Source organism: Oncorhynchus nerka, linkage group LG21 (assembly GCF_034236695.1).
Source record: "Oncorhynchus nerka isolate Pitt River linkage group LG21, Oner_Uvic_2.0, whole genome shotgun sequence".
Lineage (NCBI taxonomy): Eukaryota > Metazoa > Chordata > Actinopteri > Salmoniformes > Salmonidae > Oncorhynchus > Oncorhynchus nerka.
Genome location: NC_088416.1, coordinates 7,849,070 through 7,868,143, shown reverse-complemented (window position 1 = coordinate 7,868,143; position 19,074 = coordinate 7,849,070). Strand labels below are relative to the sequence as shown.

At 46.5% G+C, this 19,074-nt stretch overlaps 1 protein-coding gene across 1 annotated transcript; it reads left to right on the top strand.

Annotated features, from left to right (window-relative positions):
• Positions 1 to 639: 639 nt before the first annotated feature.
• On the top strand, positions 640 to 18,942 carry LOC115103771 (insulin-like growth factor-binding protein 4). The gene is made up of 4 exons (XM_029624697.2): positions 640 to 2,165; positions 12,134 to 12,297; positions 12,876 to 13,001; positions 14,813 to 18,942. The coding sequence occupies exons 1-4, from the start codon at positions 1,805 to 1,807 to the stop codon at positions 14,948 to 14,950; spliced, it is 789 nt and encodes a 262-aa protein (XP_029480557.1). The 5' UTR covers positions 640 to 1,804; the 3' UTR covers positions 14,951 to 18,942.
• Positions 18,943 to 19,074: the final 132 nt, after the last annotated feature.

The window sequence follows — 19,074 nt, the reverse complement described above, 5'->3', positions numbered from 1 at the left end:
TGGAGGGCACTGTCCATTGGCCTTTTATAGCTGACCCGCACAGCTCGCTGGAGAGAGAGAGACAGAGAGAGAGATAGAGAGAGCAAGAGAAAGGGACAGAGAGAGAGAGTGAGTTTATTTGTTTTTTTTAATTATCTTTTTCACTTGCTTCGGCAATGTAAACATATGTTTCCCATGCCAATGAAGCCCCTTGAATTGAATTGAATGGAGAGTGAGTGAGTAAAGGGCAGATGCAGACGGAGGAAAAGAGGGATGCTGGTCCCTAATGGACTCGTCTTCTCACACAACACACACACACGGGCCACACTAACCACAGCCATGTGCAGGAAAGGGACATGAGGTTGCCCAAACTTTGTTATTTCAACAATGCTTTGTCATTAGCTGGAGGTGTATGTGTGTGTGTCTGTGAAAGAGAGTTTAAGATGGCATGGAAGTGATTTCCTTTATCCCCTTTGTGTGTGTGTATGAATGCCTTTTACTGCGAGTGAGAATAATAGTTTTCCAGATACGTTTTTTCTCTCTGTGTGTGTTTGTGTGTCAGAGTGCAAGTTCATGTTCAGGCTAGTGTGTATTTAGAGAGTGAATGAGAGAGGGGGGATGAGAAAGAGAGAGAGGGGAGAGTAGGGGTTAGTGGTTCACGGCAAGCTATTGTAATGATGCGAGTTAGCAATTTTTTGTGTTCACAGTCATTGTGTTAGGGTGAAGGTGCTGCCAGCTCTTGAGTCTGAAATGTGAGAGAGGGGAAGGCTTTAGTTACATATTTTGTCGGTGTGATTCTGTGTTATAAGGGGACAAAAAGTGAGATACTCAACACAGTGAATATTCAACACAGGAAAAGAGAGAGTGAGAGTGGGTACAGAGAGAGTGAATGTGTGTGTGTGTGTGCGAGTGTGCGTGTGTGTGTGGAGGGTGGTTCAGCTCAGTCTTTCTTCCCTGCAATTCTGTGCGAGCATTCAAGATTGAGGGAGAAAACGTGAGGGAGAGAGCATGTGTGTGTGTGTGTGTCTGTGTGAGAGCATGAGTGAGCGACAGCAAGAGGAAAAGAGAGAGTGAGGGAGAGAGAGCGCGAGCGCTTGAGCCTGGCATTTCTTCCCTGTGCCTTTCAGCTCCTCTCCCCCTGAAGAAGGAGGCGTGTCCATTGGCCAGCAGTATAAATTCCAAGAAGAGCCACTCGTGTAGAGCCATTCTCAGGAGCAACCCATTGCACTGCACCCCATATGGACGAGGAAATTGCTACTAAACTTGAAAAACTTGACGCCCCTTCCCTACACCTGGACATTGGCAAACCACAGACTTTTCTCTTTGCATTATAAAATGCTTCAGGGGCTCTGTGTGAATTCTTCTTGAAGGGAGAAAGACTCACCTAAATAGACCAGTGGACATTTGTTCTACTTCCCAACAAATAACCAATTTGTGCGACTCAAAGACTTAAAGACTTTCGTCGCATGGGAGAGCAAGGACTAGATATTTAACATTCTTTGATCTACCTGCATTCTTTTTCCAACCTCCCAAACATCCTAGGGCTAGGAAATCAAGCCTAAGAAACGGCGAGGTAAAACAGCGAGGACATTGTGTTCCAACTCCTGCCAAAACCCCTGCCACCCGAAACACCAACCAGCGGGCAACATCAAAGACCAAACCCTCCAACCGCCTCCCTCCTCCTCCTTACCCTCCAAAACTAAAGCAGAGACCAAACAGTTGTGGGCGAGAGAGCAGAGAAACAGAAGGAACACTAACAAACAAACTGCAGGAAGTGCAAGAGAAATCGAGGGCAAAGATTTGAGATCACGCCTTCGGGACTGCCATGGTGCGAGGTGGCGGTGCGGCTATAGCGCCGCCCTGCTGGGGCCTGTGGGCGGTGGGCGCCCTTTCGCTGGCGACCCTGTGTCTGACGGAGGAGGCCATCCGCTGCCCCGTGTGCTCCGAGGAGCGACTGGCCAGCTGCCAGCTGCCTGATGGCAGCTGCGAAGAGACGGTGAGGGAGGCGGGCTGCGGCTGCTGCCCCACCTGCGCCTTGGCCAAGGGGGTGCACTGCGGCGTCTACTCGCCCCGCTGCGGCACAGGGCTCCGCTGCTATCCGCCACGGAACGTGGAGAGGCCCCTCCACTCGCTCATGCATGGCCAGGGAGTGTGCACCGACGAGAGGGATGTGGAAGAGAACTCAGGTGAGACAATAGGGAAGGTGTGGTTGAGGGATACCGGTATCTTTAACGCTTGTCCACTGATGTGGCTGTATGTGCAGGTGGCATCACTGGGGGTCACCCTCTGTTAAAAATGGGTGATGCGTTATGTTATCCCTCCTTCTTTTCTTCAGTTGTGGTCCGACTCTCCATTATCGTATTTTCGGCTACTGTGCGCAACACTCTTAGTGGTGCACTGGCACGCCTACCCAGAACTAGGACATGTGTGCATGAGAACACCGCCACCTCAATAGCCTCAGTCGTTTTCCAGGTTAGTACTGTATACAACAGGATGTAGCTGTAAAATCAAGCCTGGCGGACTGGTTGGTCTCTTCACACTCTCTCTTCCTCTCTCTCCCTCTCTCATGTTGGATCCTAGCCGGTCCAGTTGGACCATACGCAGTTAAGTGGGCCAGGGTACCGGGGCTGGGCCAGAGTGTTCTCTCCCTGCTCCCTGCTCTTACCTGAGCTGGGGAGGGTGTGGCAATGTGCTGCTTGTTTGCTCTAATCTCCGCTAAGCCTCGGCCCAGAGCACACACACCAGCTCTTCACGCATGGCCTGACCTGAGAGCACACAGTCCCCCCGCTGTTTTGCACCCGGCCGTACACAGCAAAAGGGCACCTTCTGCCTTAGACAGAGCAGAAAAGGTATCGCTCAGAGAGAGAAGCACTGTGGGGATAGTATGGCTGAGCGCGTGTGTGTATGGATGTATCAAATCAAATCAAATGTTATTTGTCACATGCGCCGAATACAACAGACCTTACAGTGAAATGCCCACTTACAAGCCCTAACCAACAATGCAGTTTAAAAAAAGAATAAGAATAAGAATGAGAACAAATAATTAAAGAGCAGCAGTAAAATAATAATAGAGTTATTAAAGTGACTTATGCATGGATAATAACAGGGAGTAGCAGTAGTGTGAAAGAGGGGGGGGGGGCAAAGCAAATAGTGTGGGTAGCCATTTGATTAGATGTTCAGGAGTCTTATGGCTTGGGGATAGAAGCTGTTTAGAAGCCTCTTGTACCTAGACTTGGCACTCTGGTACAGCTTGCCATGCGGTAGCAGAGAGTACAGTCTCTAACTAGGGTGGCTGGAGTCTTTGACACCGGCTGGTATAGGGCCTTCCTCTGACACCGGCTGGTATAGAGGTCCTGGATGGCAGGAAGCTTGGCCACAGTGATGTACTGGGCTGTACGCACGACCCTCTGTAGTGCCTTGCGGTCGGAGGCCGAGCAGTTGCCGTACCAGGCAGTGACGCAACCATGCTCTCGATGGTGCAGCTGTGGAACCTTTTGAGGATCTGAGGACCCATGCCAAATATTTTCAGTCTCCTGAGGGGGAATAGGTTTAGTCGTGCCCTCTTCAAGACTGTCTTGGTGTGTTTGGACCATGTTAGTTTGTTGGTGATGTGGACACCAAGGGACTTGAAGCTCTCAACCTGCTCCACTACAACCCTGTGGATAAGAATGGGTGTGTGATCAGTCCTCCTTTTCCTGTAGTCAACAATCATCTCCTTTGTCTTGATCATGTTGAGGGAGAGGTTGTTGTCCTGGCACCACACGTCCAGGTCTCTGACCTCCTCCCTATAGGCTGTTTCGTCGTTGTCGGTGATCAGTACTACCACTGTTGTGTCATCGGCAAACATAATGATGGTGTTGGAGTCGTGCCTGGCCATGCAGTCATGAATGAACAGGGAGTACAGGAGGGGACTGAGCATGCACCCCTGAGGGGCCCCCGTGTTGAGGATCAGCATGGCGGATGTGTTGTTACCTACCCTTACCACCTGGGGGCGGCCCGTCAGGAAGTCCAGGAACCAGTTGCAGAGGGAGGTGTTTAGTCCCTGGGTCTTTAGCTTAGTGATGAGCTTTGAGGGCACTATGGTGTTGAACGCTGAGCTGTAGTCAATGAATAGCATTCTCACATAGGTGTTCCTTTTGTCCAGGTGGGAAAGGGCAGTGTGGAGTGCAATAGAGATTGCATCATCTGTGGATCTGTTTGGGCGGTATGCAAATTGGAGTGGGTCTATGGTTTCTGGGATAATGGTGTTGATGTGAGCCATGAAAGCCATTCAAAGCACTTCATGGCTACAGACGTGAGTGCTACGGGTTGGTAGTCATTTAGGCAGGTTACCTTAGTGTTCTTGGTCTGCTTGAAATATGTTGGTATTTCAGACTCAGACAGGGAGAGGTTGAAAATGTCAGTTAAGACACTTGCCAGTTGGTCAGCGCATGCTCGGAGTACACATCCTGGTAATCCATCTGGCCCTGCGGCCTTGTTAATGTTGACCTGTTTAAAGGTCTTACTCACATCGGATGCGACAAGCGTGATCAAATTTCCGTGCTCTGTGTGTGGGTTTGTATATGTATGCATGTGTTTTTGCGTGTGTTCAGTGTATATGTGTGTGTGTGTGTGTGTGTGTACGTACGTACACTATATATACAAAGGTATGTCATCCATCTCGCTAGCTGACGTGCTATAATGAGTGGATTTGGCTATTTCATTCACACCCGTTGCTGACGGGGGTATAAAATCGAGCACACAGCCATGCAATCTCCATAGACAAACATTGGCAGTAGATGGCCTTACTGAAGAGCTCAGTGGCTTTCAACAGGGCACGTCATGAGATGCCACCTTTCCAACAAGTCAGTTTGTCACATTTCTGGCCTGCTAGAGCTGCCCATGTCAACTGTAAGTGCTTTTATTGGAAAGTGGAAATGTCTAGGAGCAACAACGGCTCAGCCTCGTTGTTGCACAAAGTGAGGTCCATAGAGATATGTTTTGCCGAGATTGGTGTGGAAGAACTTGAATGACCTGCACAGAGCCCTGACCTCAACCCCATCGAACACCTTTGGGATGAATTGGAATGCTGACTGCGAGCCAGACCTAATCGCCCAACATCGGTGCCCGACCTCACTAATGCTCTTGTGGCTGAATGGAAGCAAGTCCCTGCAGCAATGTTCCAACATCTAGTGAAAAGCCTTTCCAGAAGAGTGGAGGCTGTTATAGCAGCAAAGGGGGGACCAACTCCATATTAATGCCCATGATTTTGGAATGAGATGTCCAATGAGCAGGTGTCCACATGCTCTTGGTCATGTAGTGTCTGTGTGAGTGTGAACTGAATGTAAATGTGTGAGAATACATTATAAGTGTATTTGTATATATTTGTGAGTGTATGCATGAGTGTACTGATGTAACTGCAGTATATGTTGGCGTATGCACCATATGTGTGAATGTATGTCCATCTCTGTGTGTATCCTGTTATTGATCTCAGCATGTTAATACATGGTCATGCGTGTGTGTGTGTTGTATTGCAGGGAACCGTGTGTGTGTGTGTGTGTGTGTGTGTGTGTGTGTGGGTGGGTGTGTGTGTGTTTAACAAGAGGAGGTAATAAAAGCTGCCTGTCTGCCTGTATGAAATTACTCTGTAATGGAGTGCGGCCAGTCTCAGGCTATTAGAGCTCTCTGCAATCAGTAATTCATTCTCACTCTCTTCATATGGCCCCCATTCCTCTTCCTCCTCCTCCTCTTCGCTGGCACTGCAGATGTCTGACTGACTGACTCCTCTTTTACTGGAGATGTCTTGTTCACTTCCCTCTGCAGACATCTTGATACAACCCCTGTCTTTTTCCTCTCACGGTAGTCACATTCTTCTTCCTACTGCAGCAGCAGAGGTCTGGTTCCACTTTAACATCTAATACTGTATGGCTTATCTGCTATTCCTGTTCCATCGTATTCTTCAGATGGCAGCAGATGAAACTGTTCCTGCCTTTTTTATTCTTCCTCTCTCTCTCCCCTTCCAAAGCAGGGGGAACTCGTAGGCAGTCTTTCACTGTGGCGATTTCTATTATGCCAAAGTAGTTTGGTAGCGATCGTTTAAAAAAAAAACGCACCGCCTACGAAGCCATTCACTCATTTGTTCCAGATTTCATCCACACGGATTGTTCCAACATCGCTTCTTTCACCAGCAGCACCGCTGCCGGGACCTCCAACGGGTATCGGTGATGAAGGTGAACTATCTCCCAGTTCCAAGCAGCACAGCAAGGCGAGACTTTGGACAGACTTGAACAGCCCTCAACTTTCAGGCTGCGTCTGACATGGCACTCTATTCTCAGGGCTCTCTGGTCAAAAGTGGTGCTCTGCTTTAGGGAGAATAGTGTGCCATTTTGAAAGCACTTCCAGAGACTCAAGTCTCCAGTCGTCTCCAGCACTGCTGCATCAGTTTCCCCCTGGGCCTGGGTGGGTTGCTGCTCCTCTCCCCCCCTGCCCCAGAGCGCATCGCCCACCGTCCAGCACTGCTGCATCAGTTTCCCCCTGGGCCTGGGTGGGTTGCTGCTCCTCTCCCCCCCTGCCCCCCCCCTGCCCCAGAGCGCATCGCCCACCGTCCAGCACTGCTGCATCAGTTTCCCCCTGGGCCTGGGTGGGTTGCTGCTCCTCTCCCCCTGCCCCCCTGCCCCAGAGCGCATCGCCCACCATCCAGCACTGCTGTATCAGTTTCCCCCTGGGCCTGGGTGGGTTGCTGCTCCTCTCCCCCTGCCCCCCCCCCCCCCCTGGAGCGCATCGCCCACCGTCCAGCTCTGCTAGGATGAGCTCATCGGCACGCTTGCTGCCAGAGCAGAAATGAGAGCCTTCTGCTCTGTGCGAGGCCAGCCTAGGTTAGGCCAGCACATAGCGTGACTAAACGGAATCAGAGAGAGGGGGAAAGCTGTTTAGTGCATGATAAAAAGGTGGACGGTCTTGGTTTTGGCTTCGTACCGTCCTCTGAATTGCTTAATCTGGCTGAATGTTTTTCCCTAAACATTGTTTACTGAATGACTTCGCCATCCACGCCTTTGTGCTGTCCGTTGGAGACGAGCGGCGCTGAAGCCGAAGTGGGCTAAAGTGCGAAGGTTCAGCGGTTTGGGAGTTCTCGTAAACTCTCTCGACTCCCCCCCGAGTCCTGTCATGAAGTAAAGTACCCCCCAACGTAGCCCTACTCAATAAGTCTTACATCAACACTTCAGTGCAGCGCCTCTGAAACCCCATGCGCCAGACGGACAGGAAGAAACGGGAGAGAGAGAGAGAACAGAGAGAGAGAGAGAGAGGGGAAGAGAGAGGGAGTATGAGAAAAACCCAAGCCACAAGTGTACGTGTTCCTTTGTGGCACTTTTGCCGGTTTTATCCATTATTAAACCGAGGGGTACATCTCCTTGAGACGCTTCCCGCACTGCCCCAGACCTAGCAAGAGTGAGCATGTCTGATAAAAATAGAAGTTTTTTTTTATGGAACGGATTCCCAAAGACAAGGACACCGTAGGGGGAAGAGTATGACTGATCCTGAATTGACAGCACATGTACCAGAAAGCATCCCAATGAAACGGTCAATACTCGGAATATAACATTTTCACACGTTTTGTCAATACACTTTTCCCAAAGCTAGCCTACCATTTCCATGGCCAGGCGCACAGACCATTTAAATCTGAGGGATAGATGTCCAGATGCTATCTACTCTCTGCCTTCTGTTACATTCCTTCAAGTTCAAAGCTGCAGTATTCGTAAACTCAATTTCCATAGCAACTGTAAGTACTGGAGTACATTTAGCATCTTATCATGTCCTGCAAATCTCATGCAGTTCCCTAATAACCGATTCTTGGAAACTCTCTCGCAATCCTGATTCTTAGAAATCATTATGAGGGCTTGGAATCCATTCAAACATTCCGACGGGGTCTCTTTTGGTGTCATATTCAATTCAAATGCTCCGCGAACCTTTTAAACTCGGGAAATGTGTAGTACTTACAAGCAGATACAGGTGTCAATGGGAATGTCATTACTGACATAAGGTGTTGCGAATGCCGTTCACGCTGGTGGTAAGCTGAAAGGAGCCACATGTGTCTGATGCACAGTATGTATCTGCATTTTAGGCAGGCCGATCAGTGGCACTTCTAGTCAACCATCTGTTCTTGTCAACCATCCCACAACTCCTGTTCTTCTTACGATGTGAGGAAAACACTTGTCTGTGTGCTCACTGGAATGATGAAACTGATTCAATCATTTCTCTGTGGCCAATGAGGATATGTTGGGGAAGAGGGCAAACCAATTGCAGATGTCCGTGTTTAGGTCCTTATTATTTGCTTACTTTGGGTATTTATCCCATTTGTACAGCTGGGCTTTCTGCAGCAGAACTCAGTAAATGTGATTAGCTAATCGATCCCTCCATGGAGCCATGGATTTAAGACCCCCTACCCCTGGTGTCAGAGCTGTGGAGACACAGATGCACAAACAAACCAACGGACGCCGAGTAACGACACAGAGCGATGATGAGCGCTCGCTAGCTGGTCGTCAAATTCAAATACGCCTAATCCTCGGAGCCCAGTGAGATCAAAGTCCCTCGTAAACTGTCTGAGTTCATCTGTGTATTAAACAGCAGCCGCTCCCATCATGCTTTGTTTGGAAACATCCCATGCAAACACGTATATCACAAACATCTGGCAGGGGAACATCTGGCAGGGGAACATCTGGCAGGGGACTCAGCCCATGGTGCATTGTTTGAACAGTCGTTCGTTCATTCTGAGTTAAGCCCGTTGTTATGTATCGACGCACAGTTTGCACACTAAACATTTCATGTATCAATTCAATGACTCACTTATCTAATGATCCAGAGACTCAAATATACTGCAATCAAAATGTGCTTAATCACTACGAACAGTGTTACTGTTGGCACGGGTGGTGTGTTGCTGTAATGTTTTATGTTGTTGTATTTTGGTGCGTGATCCTGTTCTGTGGGATATCCTTACTGTACCTGAGCAAAAAAACACCCAAACCAACCAGTAATTGTGGTTCAGTTCTTATTTCATGGGTAAATCATTTTGGCCCACTTTTGTGGGGTACCTACCTCGATTCACGGCTGCTTCATGGTTTAAGCAGAGAAGTCAAATGAAAGTTGAAGGGGGAAAAAAGGGGAAGGGTAGTTTTGAGCGCATCCCTTTTTATTGTAATAATGTCCACCTGTATTGTTTTACAGTACAGAAATATGCCACACAAAGCACTATGGACCAATAAGCTTAAAAAAAAGGTGGAGGGTAACACTTTAGTTCAACACATTGTTCACATTCTTGCTATTGCCAGCTTACATAAAGAGCAATGACTTGACATAAGATATGCAGTGGGCGACAAACTGTGTCACACGTGCACTATTTACATTCAAGCGTGCCAAACGCCCACTCTCTCCTCACCCAGATTTCCACTGATGCAATGACGGCCGACGATAAGCGTCTCGCTAGCTGACGTGCTATAATGCTATGTAGCGTAACCAAGTCCAGCCTACGGAGCCAGACATGTCCCCCGGGACAGTGTTGAGACTAGTTCACATGCTCCGTCCAGAGTCCCAGTGACAGCTGCAACTGGAACTGTGGAGTTTGATGCCACCCTCTGAACCTCTGGTGGGCTGGGAGTGGGGAAACACCTCGCCGGAGGAAGGTCAATTCAGAGCAAATGGCTGAAAAACGGTTTGCAACTGGGTCGGTGGCAGACAAGTCTGCATTAATTCAACGACACGACGGGAGATGCCGACGGTTCGAGGGATCCAGCAGCTCTTGAACCCCACATGAACTCTACATGAACCTCCCCGGGTTGACATGTTCACGGCCTTTGTTTTTTTTGTAAAAAAAAATACAAATTAAACGCTGTCAAAAACAGAGGGAAATGATAGAACCTTTATCAGAACAGTCATAAAACCGAGTCTTTCTTTATCTTGGCTATCCACCTGTGGCTGGGGTTGGATGCGAGTGAACACCGCACACTGTCCATGCTTGTGCTCTACGCCTTCGCCCTTGACAAAGGAATCTAGCCGAAATGGTTCTGGCCCTGGCTTTTCTTCCTCCTGTTTGTTTAACATGATCCATTTGTATTAAAAGAAGATTATTACTTGGATTTTTTTCCCCCTCGGAGTGTGCCTCCCCCGGAGTGCGTCCCCCCCGGAGTGCGTCCCCCCCGGAGTGCGTTCCCCCAGAGTGCGTCCCCCAGAGTGCGTCCCCCCGGAGTGCGTCCCCCTCCCGTCCTTTCCTCCCGTCCTTTCTTTCTGCCTTGTGCCTCAGCCTGCCTGTGTTTGAAACGGAGATGTTGATACAATCCTCCCGAAGCAGCAGCTTCCTGCCCGGAGAACAGCGGTGGCAGCAAACAGGACATGGCACCCCCTGACCCACTTTTAAATAACGTTGGGCTTGTATGAAATGGCACTCCGAAGGAGCATGGATTCGGCAAACTGGCTAAACGGCAAAAGAGGGAAAGAACGATTTATAGGGAGACGGGAAAACAGCTGAAGTCGTGCTGGGTCTGGCGGAAAGTGCTGATGAGTAAAGGCCAACAGAAACATACAAACCCCCGGTCGGCAGAACACAGCCTGTCAATCAACTTTCGATCAACTCCCTCACCTCAACCTCATGTAGAGAAGTACGGTATAGAAATGTAAACCTCTCGTGTCATTACTGAAATGTGACTAGAATAGCTAATGGCAAAACCCCTTACCCCGAGTCTGAAACAGACAAAGGCCACCTTACCTCATGAGTAGGCTAGTCTATCCATTGTTCAATAACAAAAATAACTTCACAACAAAACCTGTTGATAGCTAATTGCTATTTAATCCTAATTACAGAGGGGAATTCCCTGGTAAATGTGGAAAGGTCAGAGAGAGCAATGCAGAAGATCTGACCATGACAGAAAGTAGGTTCCCAGAAGCAACTGGTATTAATGCCACACTGATGTGAGACGCCATTCGTGCTTTGATCTTTCCAGTGATCTGACAGACAAAGCTCAAGGAAGCACAAAAGCCCAGGCTCTGGGTGCTATGGTTGCAGTGCCAACCCATGAAAGGTCACAAGCAGAACAGCAAAGAACAGTTGGTGGGGGGAAAAAATGTGTTTGAGTTACCAACCAACCCTGCAAAGGCCACAGGTGAACAGTCAAGCCAGAACAAAACAGCTGTAAATCTCTCCAACACTCCATACGTTTGCCCACCGGCACCTTGTGACACTGCAAAATACCCTCTTCCAATCTCCATCTGGCACAGTGAGTTTTTTTTGTTGCTGTAGGGGAGATGGAAGTGGGGTGGGGGCAGTTTCCTGAGGAAACAGCTGGCTGCCTGCAGGGCCATAGAACTGGAGAATTATTGCAAGGTAAATGTGGCACAGGCCACAATGGGTAGGCAGGCAGTGAGGAGAGGGGGGGGGGTCATTTACTGTACTGTACCCGTCTGAGTGGGAACACCACTGTTTGTCCTTGATGCTAAGGCTGGTTCTTAGCCTACAATTCCCCATGGTGTTTTCATCAAATCAAATCAAATGTTATTGGTCACATACACATATTTATGGAAAGATATCTCTCTGTTGGTATGACAACATTTGCGTTGGGTCAGATCAGTGATATACTGTAAATTAGGTACATTAAATTATACATTTTCATGCAATCAACAAATTGCGAAAAGCCTCTGAGAGAAGGTGTAATTGACAGAAAATCTCGTCAAAAATGGCCTATTGTTTCAACTCTTGTGGTGTGACACATACAGTGGGGAGAACAAGTATTTGATACACTGCCGATTTTGCAGGTTTTCCTACTTACAAAGCATGTATAGGTCTGTGATTTTTTATCATAGGTACACTTCAACTGTGAGAGACGGAATCTAAAACAAAAATCCAGAAAATCACATTGTATGATTTTTAAGTAATTAATTTGCATTTTATTGCATGACATAAGTATCAGTGTATCAAATACTTGTTCTCTCCACTGTATGAGTTGCGACCTTGTACGGGTTGGGATTGCGAGTCTTTCATGTGTTTTGTAGGTTGTAGCTCTAGAGGTTTCCCTGGTAAAAAAAAAAAGAAGGTCTATTGACATTGATGGGACTTACTGGATAAATAAAGGCTTCAATAAAATGTTGGTGACTTGTAGTGTTGCGACTCAATGTTAACTGTTGTGTCCCACAGCGATGGACAGGCACGATGAGACCATCCCTGAGCACCCCAACAACAGCAACATCCGCTGCAGTCCCCAGGACAAGCGCTGCATCCAGAAGACCCTGGCCCGCCACCCCGCCAAATCCACCAATCAGAGAAGCAACAACGCCAGGGAGGACCCAAAGGCTGCCCTGGTGAGCGCACCAAACACCGTTCACCTCCGTATAGGAAAAGACCACAGCTAAAGGTTACGTGTAGGAAAACATTACATACGCACATTTAAAGTATTTGAGCAGGTGCTGGATATAAAAAAAGAATGTCACCCCACAGCTTTCAACTAGAGTCCAGTTGAGTCTTGTTACTAGACCGACACAGGTCTAACAGGTGTTCTCAAGGACTATTTTACAGATGCAAATCCATGAGTTTAGCAGTTGGGTTATAAACGGCATGTAACCTATTCGCTATTTCCAGCCCTCATCATTTAATGGTCATCTCATGAAACGTAAACCCAGGTGTTCACTGAAATCAACAACACAGGGTCGTATAAAACTCTTTGCCATTTCCAGATAACTACATGGACGTCTATAAGCAGACATGGGCGTACATGCCCAAACATCTACATGGGCCGACACTAGCCTGGGTACCAGTCTGTTTAGCTAACATTCCACTCCTTATTCTCCGTGTCATATGCCAAAGATGAACATAACAGGAGTGGCAAGGAGTGGAATGGTCGCTGAACAGATTTCCGACTAATTCCACTGGTCGTCCTCAGGCTCCATGTCGTGCTGAGCTGCAGAGAGCGCTGGACCGACTGGTGTCCAACAGTCGCACCCATGAGGATCTCTACAGTATCCCCATACCCAACTGTGACAAGAACGGAGACTTCCATGCCAAGCAGGTTTGTCGACTGACAAGGAGTCCTTATCCCAATGGTATCTATATTATGCACTATTCAGGAAGTACTCCGACCCACTCTGAAATGGCACCTTACTTATGCCCTATGTAGTGCACTATTTTTAACCAGAGCCCTATTGGCCACTGCCAAAAAAGTAGACCACTACAAGGAATATCGTGCCATTTTGGATGCAAACATTTATCCAGGTAGTCTGTGTAGAAGGTCTTTATCATTCACTCGATCTGGTATCAGACAGGCGCATAAGAACACACCACGCAAACAATCCCCTCTAACATTGTCACGGCTCTATTAGCCAAAACACACAATGGCCCTGTAACAGCATTGTTTTATGTGAGCATTTTCTCCTGCCAAGACTCCACATCTACAGACAAGCAAAGTGATTTACCAAAGAAAAACCGCGCTGAACCGTGCACGTACAACACGACACAGTGGTTAACCTAAAAGGGTTGACAGTAATCGCTTCACTGCAGTGATAGATGTCATTAGCTTTTCGAAAAAAAGCAATTATTTCCCCGCTACGTCTGAAATGGGCGACTTTGTAGATAAGACGGGGAAGAATCTGAGAACACGGAGCTCGATAAGGCTCGTTGCTCTGTGGAGCTGAATGCGCTACGAAGCAACAGGCGTAGCAGAGTCAGTCAGTGGTAAAAGTCTTACCCTGCCAAGGGCATCAGAGTCTGGGGTCAGGCTTGATTGTGCAACACAGTTAATGTACCCTAGTCTGCTCTTTATAGTGTGTAAAATGCATCTGTTCACTGTTGAACTATAACTGCATTGTGGTGGAACTTTACGGCACCCTTTGTGAGTATAACTAAGGTTATGAGAGGTCATCTGGCATCTTTTCATTGCACAGGAGGAATTTCAATAGGAGAATTGAGCCAGGCTGATGGGGTGTTTCAAAACCACCACAGGCTACGTACAGATATTTATCACTCAGTGGTTATGATTCCTATAACTTTGAGATTCTATTCAATTGATCCACATTCACACTGGTGAGATTGAGGGGCTTGAGAGAAAGTGATTGACAAAGGGAACAATGTCAAATATAACAGTGGTTTGAATTTGAAGCTACCTTAAAGATGGAATCCGCAGTAGGGTGGAAACATCGCCACTGACCGCCCTCCCACTGTTGTTATTGTTTTGGTTTTTGTTTCCGGAGCTGAAGAGTCGTGCGGCATGGTAAAAAAAATTATTGCAGTACATATTGCGCTCTTCTATCGTTGCTTGCGATGATGTCCGAGGATGACAAAAAGTGTTTGCTGTTTGCAGTAACTTCTTTGTTGTTGTAGTAATATCACAAACGGACGTGACGTTTCACCGTTAAGTAATCCAGTTTTAAGGGAATTTAAGTGCGATTAAGAAACTGCAACAGTTTATGCCAGAGTACCTGCGGTTTTCTGAGACAAGTTTTCTGAACAAAAAATATATATTTCGTTGTTGGACATAAAATACTATAGAATCACCAGGAAATCAGCTCAAAGTGATTTTAATTGAGGAAATCTGTTCCCAAGTATTCCCATGCATAAATAGAGAGACATATGTGATCGTATCACAATGTAATCAAGGTTTGAAATGAAATATATCTGTTTGAGATTCTTGCGGCCAATTTGCAATGTACAAATGATTTATAACTATGTTCCAGCCCCGGACCATCTGCTCAAGGAAAAATCGGTCCATTGCTGAATGTATTTGGAGGCCCCTACCTTATGACATTGATCTGTATCATATGCCTATCGTGCAACAAATGCCATTTAGCTTGTGACTGACACCTGTCTTGTTTCCTGTGTCTACAGTGCCAGCCAGCACGTGACGGGCAGCGGGGAAAGTGCTGGTGTGTCGAGCAGAAGACGGGCATGAGGCTGCCAGGGCCCCTGGAGCTGCGGGGGGAACTGGACTGCCACCAGCTACTGACTGCAACCATGAGAGAGTGAGGAGGGGACCGGCGGGGGCCCTGGGGGGCCAGGGCTAGGGCTTAGGGCCAGCCAAATTCTACTGGTGCTGTTTAGTTACAACTATGGAAGGAAAGGACTTAACCCTAAAGCCCCACTTCACGTGAGGCTAACGGTACTTGCTTGATATGAAAAAGATAAAAGGAAACCATATAATTTTGCTATTTTACTATTGTTTGTTTTCGTGTGTGAGCGTATGTCTGTATGCATCTTTTTGAGCACATGTGTGTATTTTACATTTCTGTGAAGTTAGGCAGGTGCTCTTGCTTTAAATAACAGGTGGCAAACAACAGGCCCCCAAATAAAAGTGTTGTAATCATTCTTCTCAAAACAGGACAACATTGGTTTAGTGTAGTCTAGTTGAACTCTGATTTCCATCTCTTAGCCTCTTTGAAACAAAAAACTGAAAATCTTTACGCATGAGTTAAGTGTCCTAACATGACTCACCATCGACCATTCAGCAGCAGCTGTGGAAAATAATGACTATTGGGAGTGTTTATGAGAGAGAGAGAGAATTACCAATTGATGATAAGCCGCAGCTTTTCACAACACTTGGAGACATGAAGTGAAAAGAGAGATTACTTTTGAAAGAATAAACTGTACCTCTGAGAGGAGCCCAGAATAGATGTGCTTTACCGCTATCCCCCCTCTCCGCTTCCCCCCTTCTCTTTGACTGGGAGCTCTCTCTCTCTCTGGCTTATTTGTCCAGGGGGACTGGCATCATAGCTGGGCTCAGGACTCTGTACACCGCTGATAGGATAATCTTGTTTCTCCAGCTGGGGCTGAAGTACTAAGACGCCAGTGCTGCTGCTCTCATGTTTGTATGAATATGCTTCTATATACAGGATTTCTTTCTAACCAAGAGACTGCTTGTTGGCAGTATTGTGTCGTTTATAGTGGTGCTATACACTCATTGTGCCAAAAAAAAAAAAAGACGTTTTTTTTCTTCTCCTGTGCTTCTTGGGGGATTGTTTTTAGAAGGAGACAGAGATACAAACTCCCAGATGAGGGGGGCGATCTTAGAATAGGCTAGATGTGTGACTGACCACAAATATGGTCTAGTTGTCACACAAATATCTCCACGTTTTTATACTGCATTGATGAAATAAAACATACAAGTAAATACACGGATCTCAGTGGGAGCATTACTGTAGTTAACCCACCTGACTGTTTCATGGACTAATGTAGTGTGACTTTGCATGATTGTAGCACGTGTGGCTCGTGACAACTTCTCGCGGCTAGAAGGGAAGAGGACTTTATGACTGCAATGATGAGAAATAAAACACGCTCTAGACAGCCTCTGTTTTGGCTAGCTGGCTGAAACGTTCGGAGAAACACCAGACGTCTATATAATAGCATTGGAATCCTCACAGAGATTGCATCCTGGTCATACATGGACTCCCTCCAGTATAAGTGAACACCCTTGACTTTTACTCTGGCAGAGCCAGTTATCAGGTTTGACGTCATCGATGAAGCAGTATACGAGCCAAGGAATCATTGATTTGTATTATTATGTTGACAAACTCCCCTAGTGCATCATACTCTACATACCTTCCACATACACTGCATGGACAAGACTGTTAACATCCCTACAGCGATTTGATTGTACTGTATTGCAAACGGGTGGAAAAGATCGGTGATGGGTTCCCTCGGGCTGTGATCTATGATGTGATTGGTTGATTGACCGACTCAGGCGTAACCTGTGGACCACAGGGAGTGTAGGAGAGAAGACGGCCCTTGAACACAGGACAGTCTGATCAGTGAGTTCAGCGAGGTCGGTCGTTTGTCATTTCTAGAAATGGATAGTGCACTTAATCCCCCTGAGAGAGTTGGGTTACTAATTGACTCCAGGGAGGATTCATCTCGCCGGGACATTCATTATTGGTGTTAACAGTACACTGGCACAGTTAGCTTCCTGTAGAGCGAGGCGAGGGGACAGGGCCGAGAGGGTAAACCAGACGGACGTGGGCAGCAGTTGTCCTGCTTCCTCTTTCAAGAACTGAAAGAAGAGTGCAGGACAGGTTGTCCAAAAAACGGACTCCTACAAATGATAGGCAGCTCTTTTTGTCAGCAGAGATGTGAGTAGATCGACTAGAGGGAGAGGGAGCAGAGACGGTGTGAGTGACAGCGAGCCGAGGAGTTCCAGCTACATTTGTGTCGCAACTGATTTGCTCTCACAAAGCCACATTGTGTCCGTAAGGCACACAGCTTTTACCATTCACTCTCTCTCTCTCACATACCCCTCTGGTTTGACATAGGAGCCTAGAAGTCATTCAAGGGCTTTCCTCTGGCTGTTATCCAGAGCAGCAGAGCACATACTGTAGCAAGTCCAACTAAGCCCAACATAGCAATGCCCTTCAACACGGTTGTGCTGTGATTGCTGCCATGGGGTAGTACATCCTGGGACAGAAACATCTCATTTCATTAGGCAACATTGAACATTCACACCTCCCTGCCTGGGGACAAGGTAGATAGAAAACCCGCTGTGCTACATTACCATTCAGAATCACAATATCAAAGACATTTGGGTCGATGTGTGACATGACCTGACATGAGCCGGGCCAAAGATAATTATTGCGGACTTAGCCAACTGTACTGTATCTGTAACTTGCTTCCTTGTAAAAAAAAAATAATAATAAAAATAATTTTAAAAAACTGCCAAAGTTATCCAAAGGGTCTATGGGGATATTGCATGGTAATAGTGTTGTAGTTTACTTAGCAGTCCCTCAGTCCATGACTTATCTTCTGAACTAATTACTAACCTGTAGACATTTACTTAGCCTACATTTGACCAAAACTTTGACGACAAACAAACATCCCCAGTGGGCTGGTTGAACCGGCGTCCAGTTTTGCCTGCTTTCTGGGTCACCTTGAAACTGAGCCTCTTGATGATCACTAATAGTTCGTATTAGCTTTATCTCAATTGACAAGTCCCCAAAACGTATTTTTGGCACTCTGAGGCTATTCAGTGAAACAGGATGCTCTTACTTTCTGCCACATTCCACCATGACATCCACTATTCCCCTAGAATACCTAAGAGCAGAGTTCCACCTCAGCAGCCCCCAAATGAAAAGCCCATATTCCAAAAGCTGGTCATATTTTCATTGTAAAAATTCCTTGTTCTAAACCATAAATCACACATAACTTCAACAAAGCGACTGATGTCATTCCCAACTAGAAAGACATAGGAAATGGCATTAAGGAAGGAGGATATACTGTAGCTGATAAGTTGATTGTATTTCAAAACACAATGAAGTAACATGAACAATGAAAGGCTTCTCCAAAGAAGTTACAAGGAAGAGTATTTTGAGGCGTGAAACCCCCAAAACTATAGGAGTGCTTTGTGTACATTAAATGTTGATATTCCCTTGTCATGTACTGAATGAAAAAACACCATACATAAGTCTAAGGCCTTATCTTTACAAGTAGGCTGTCATTGTAAATACGAATTTGTTCTTTACTGACATGCCTGGTTATATAAAAAGTAAAACAAAGTAATATCCTAGAACATTCCATTTCTGTGCTACTGTAGATATTATCTCTAGGTAAAGTAGTGCTATGTTACAAGTCAATGGTCCTGGTTTTCCTTTTGGATCCAAGACCTTCAGTGTTTAATTTACATTCAACTGTGTATACCTACACTATATTACTTGATCTCTAACTTTTGCTCTACTGTATTTTGTATTTCTGAGGGATATTCCTGTTTGCCTTGGACTTGACCTGTTAATTCTACTGTAAAAAGATTCAAGGTAACTTTAGCATGTGTAGCCTAACTATATACTGGGTTTAAACATGGCGAGATATTGTATGTGTGGTCCAGAACAGGGCCATGCTTTAGCAACATTGAAGAAAACGCAGCAAGAATGTGTGCTTGTTACAGAATAATGATTTGGTTACCTTAGAAATGTTTACTCTATGAGAGAATTGTATACAATGTATTAGATCCAATGAAATTATAAACGTGTAGCATCTGATCTCTCGCCTGATTCTTTCCCCCTCTAAACGTCTGCATGGCATGTAGTTAAACGGTTCACGTATGTTAGATCATGTACCAAATATATTCCACCACACGGTAGATACTGAGTTCAGGGGAAAGTGTATACTGT

Excerpts from the sequence above, each read along its gene's own strand:
- LOC115103771 (XM_029624697.2), top strand. The coding sequence starts at position 1,805 with ATGGTGCGAGGTGGCGGTGCGGCTATAGCGCCGCCCTGCTGGGGCCTG. Across the intron at positions 12,298-12,875 it reads AGGACCCAAAGGCTGCCCTG|GCTCCATGTCGTGCTGAGCT; the intron begins GTGAGCGCACCA and ends GGTCGTCCTCAG. Across the intron at positions 13,002-14,812 it reads GAGACTTCCATGCCAAGCAG|TGCCAGCCAGCACGTGACGG; the intron begins GTTTGTCGACTG and ends CTGTGTCTACAG.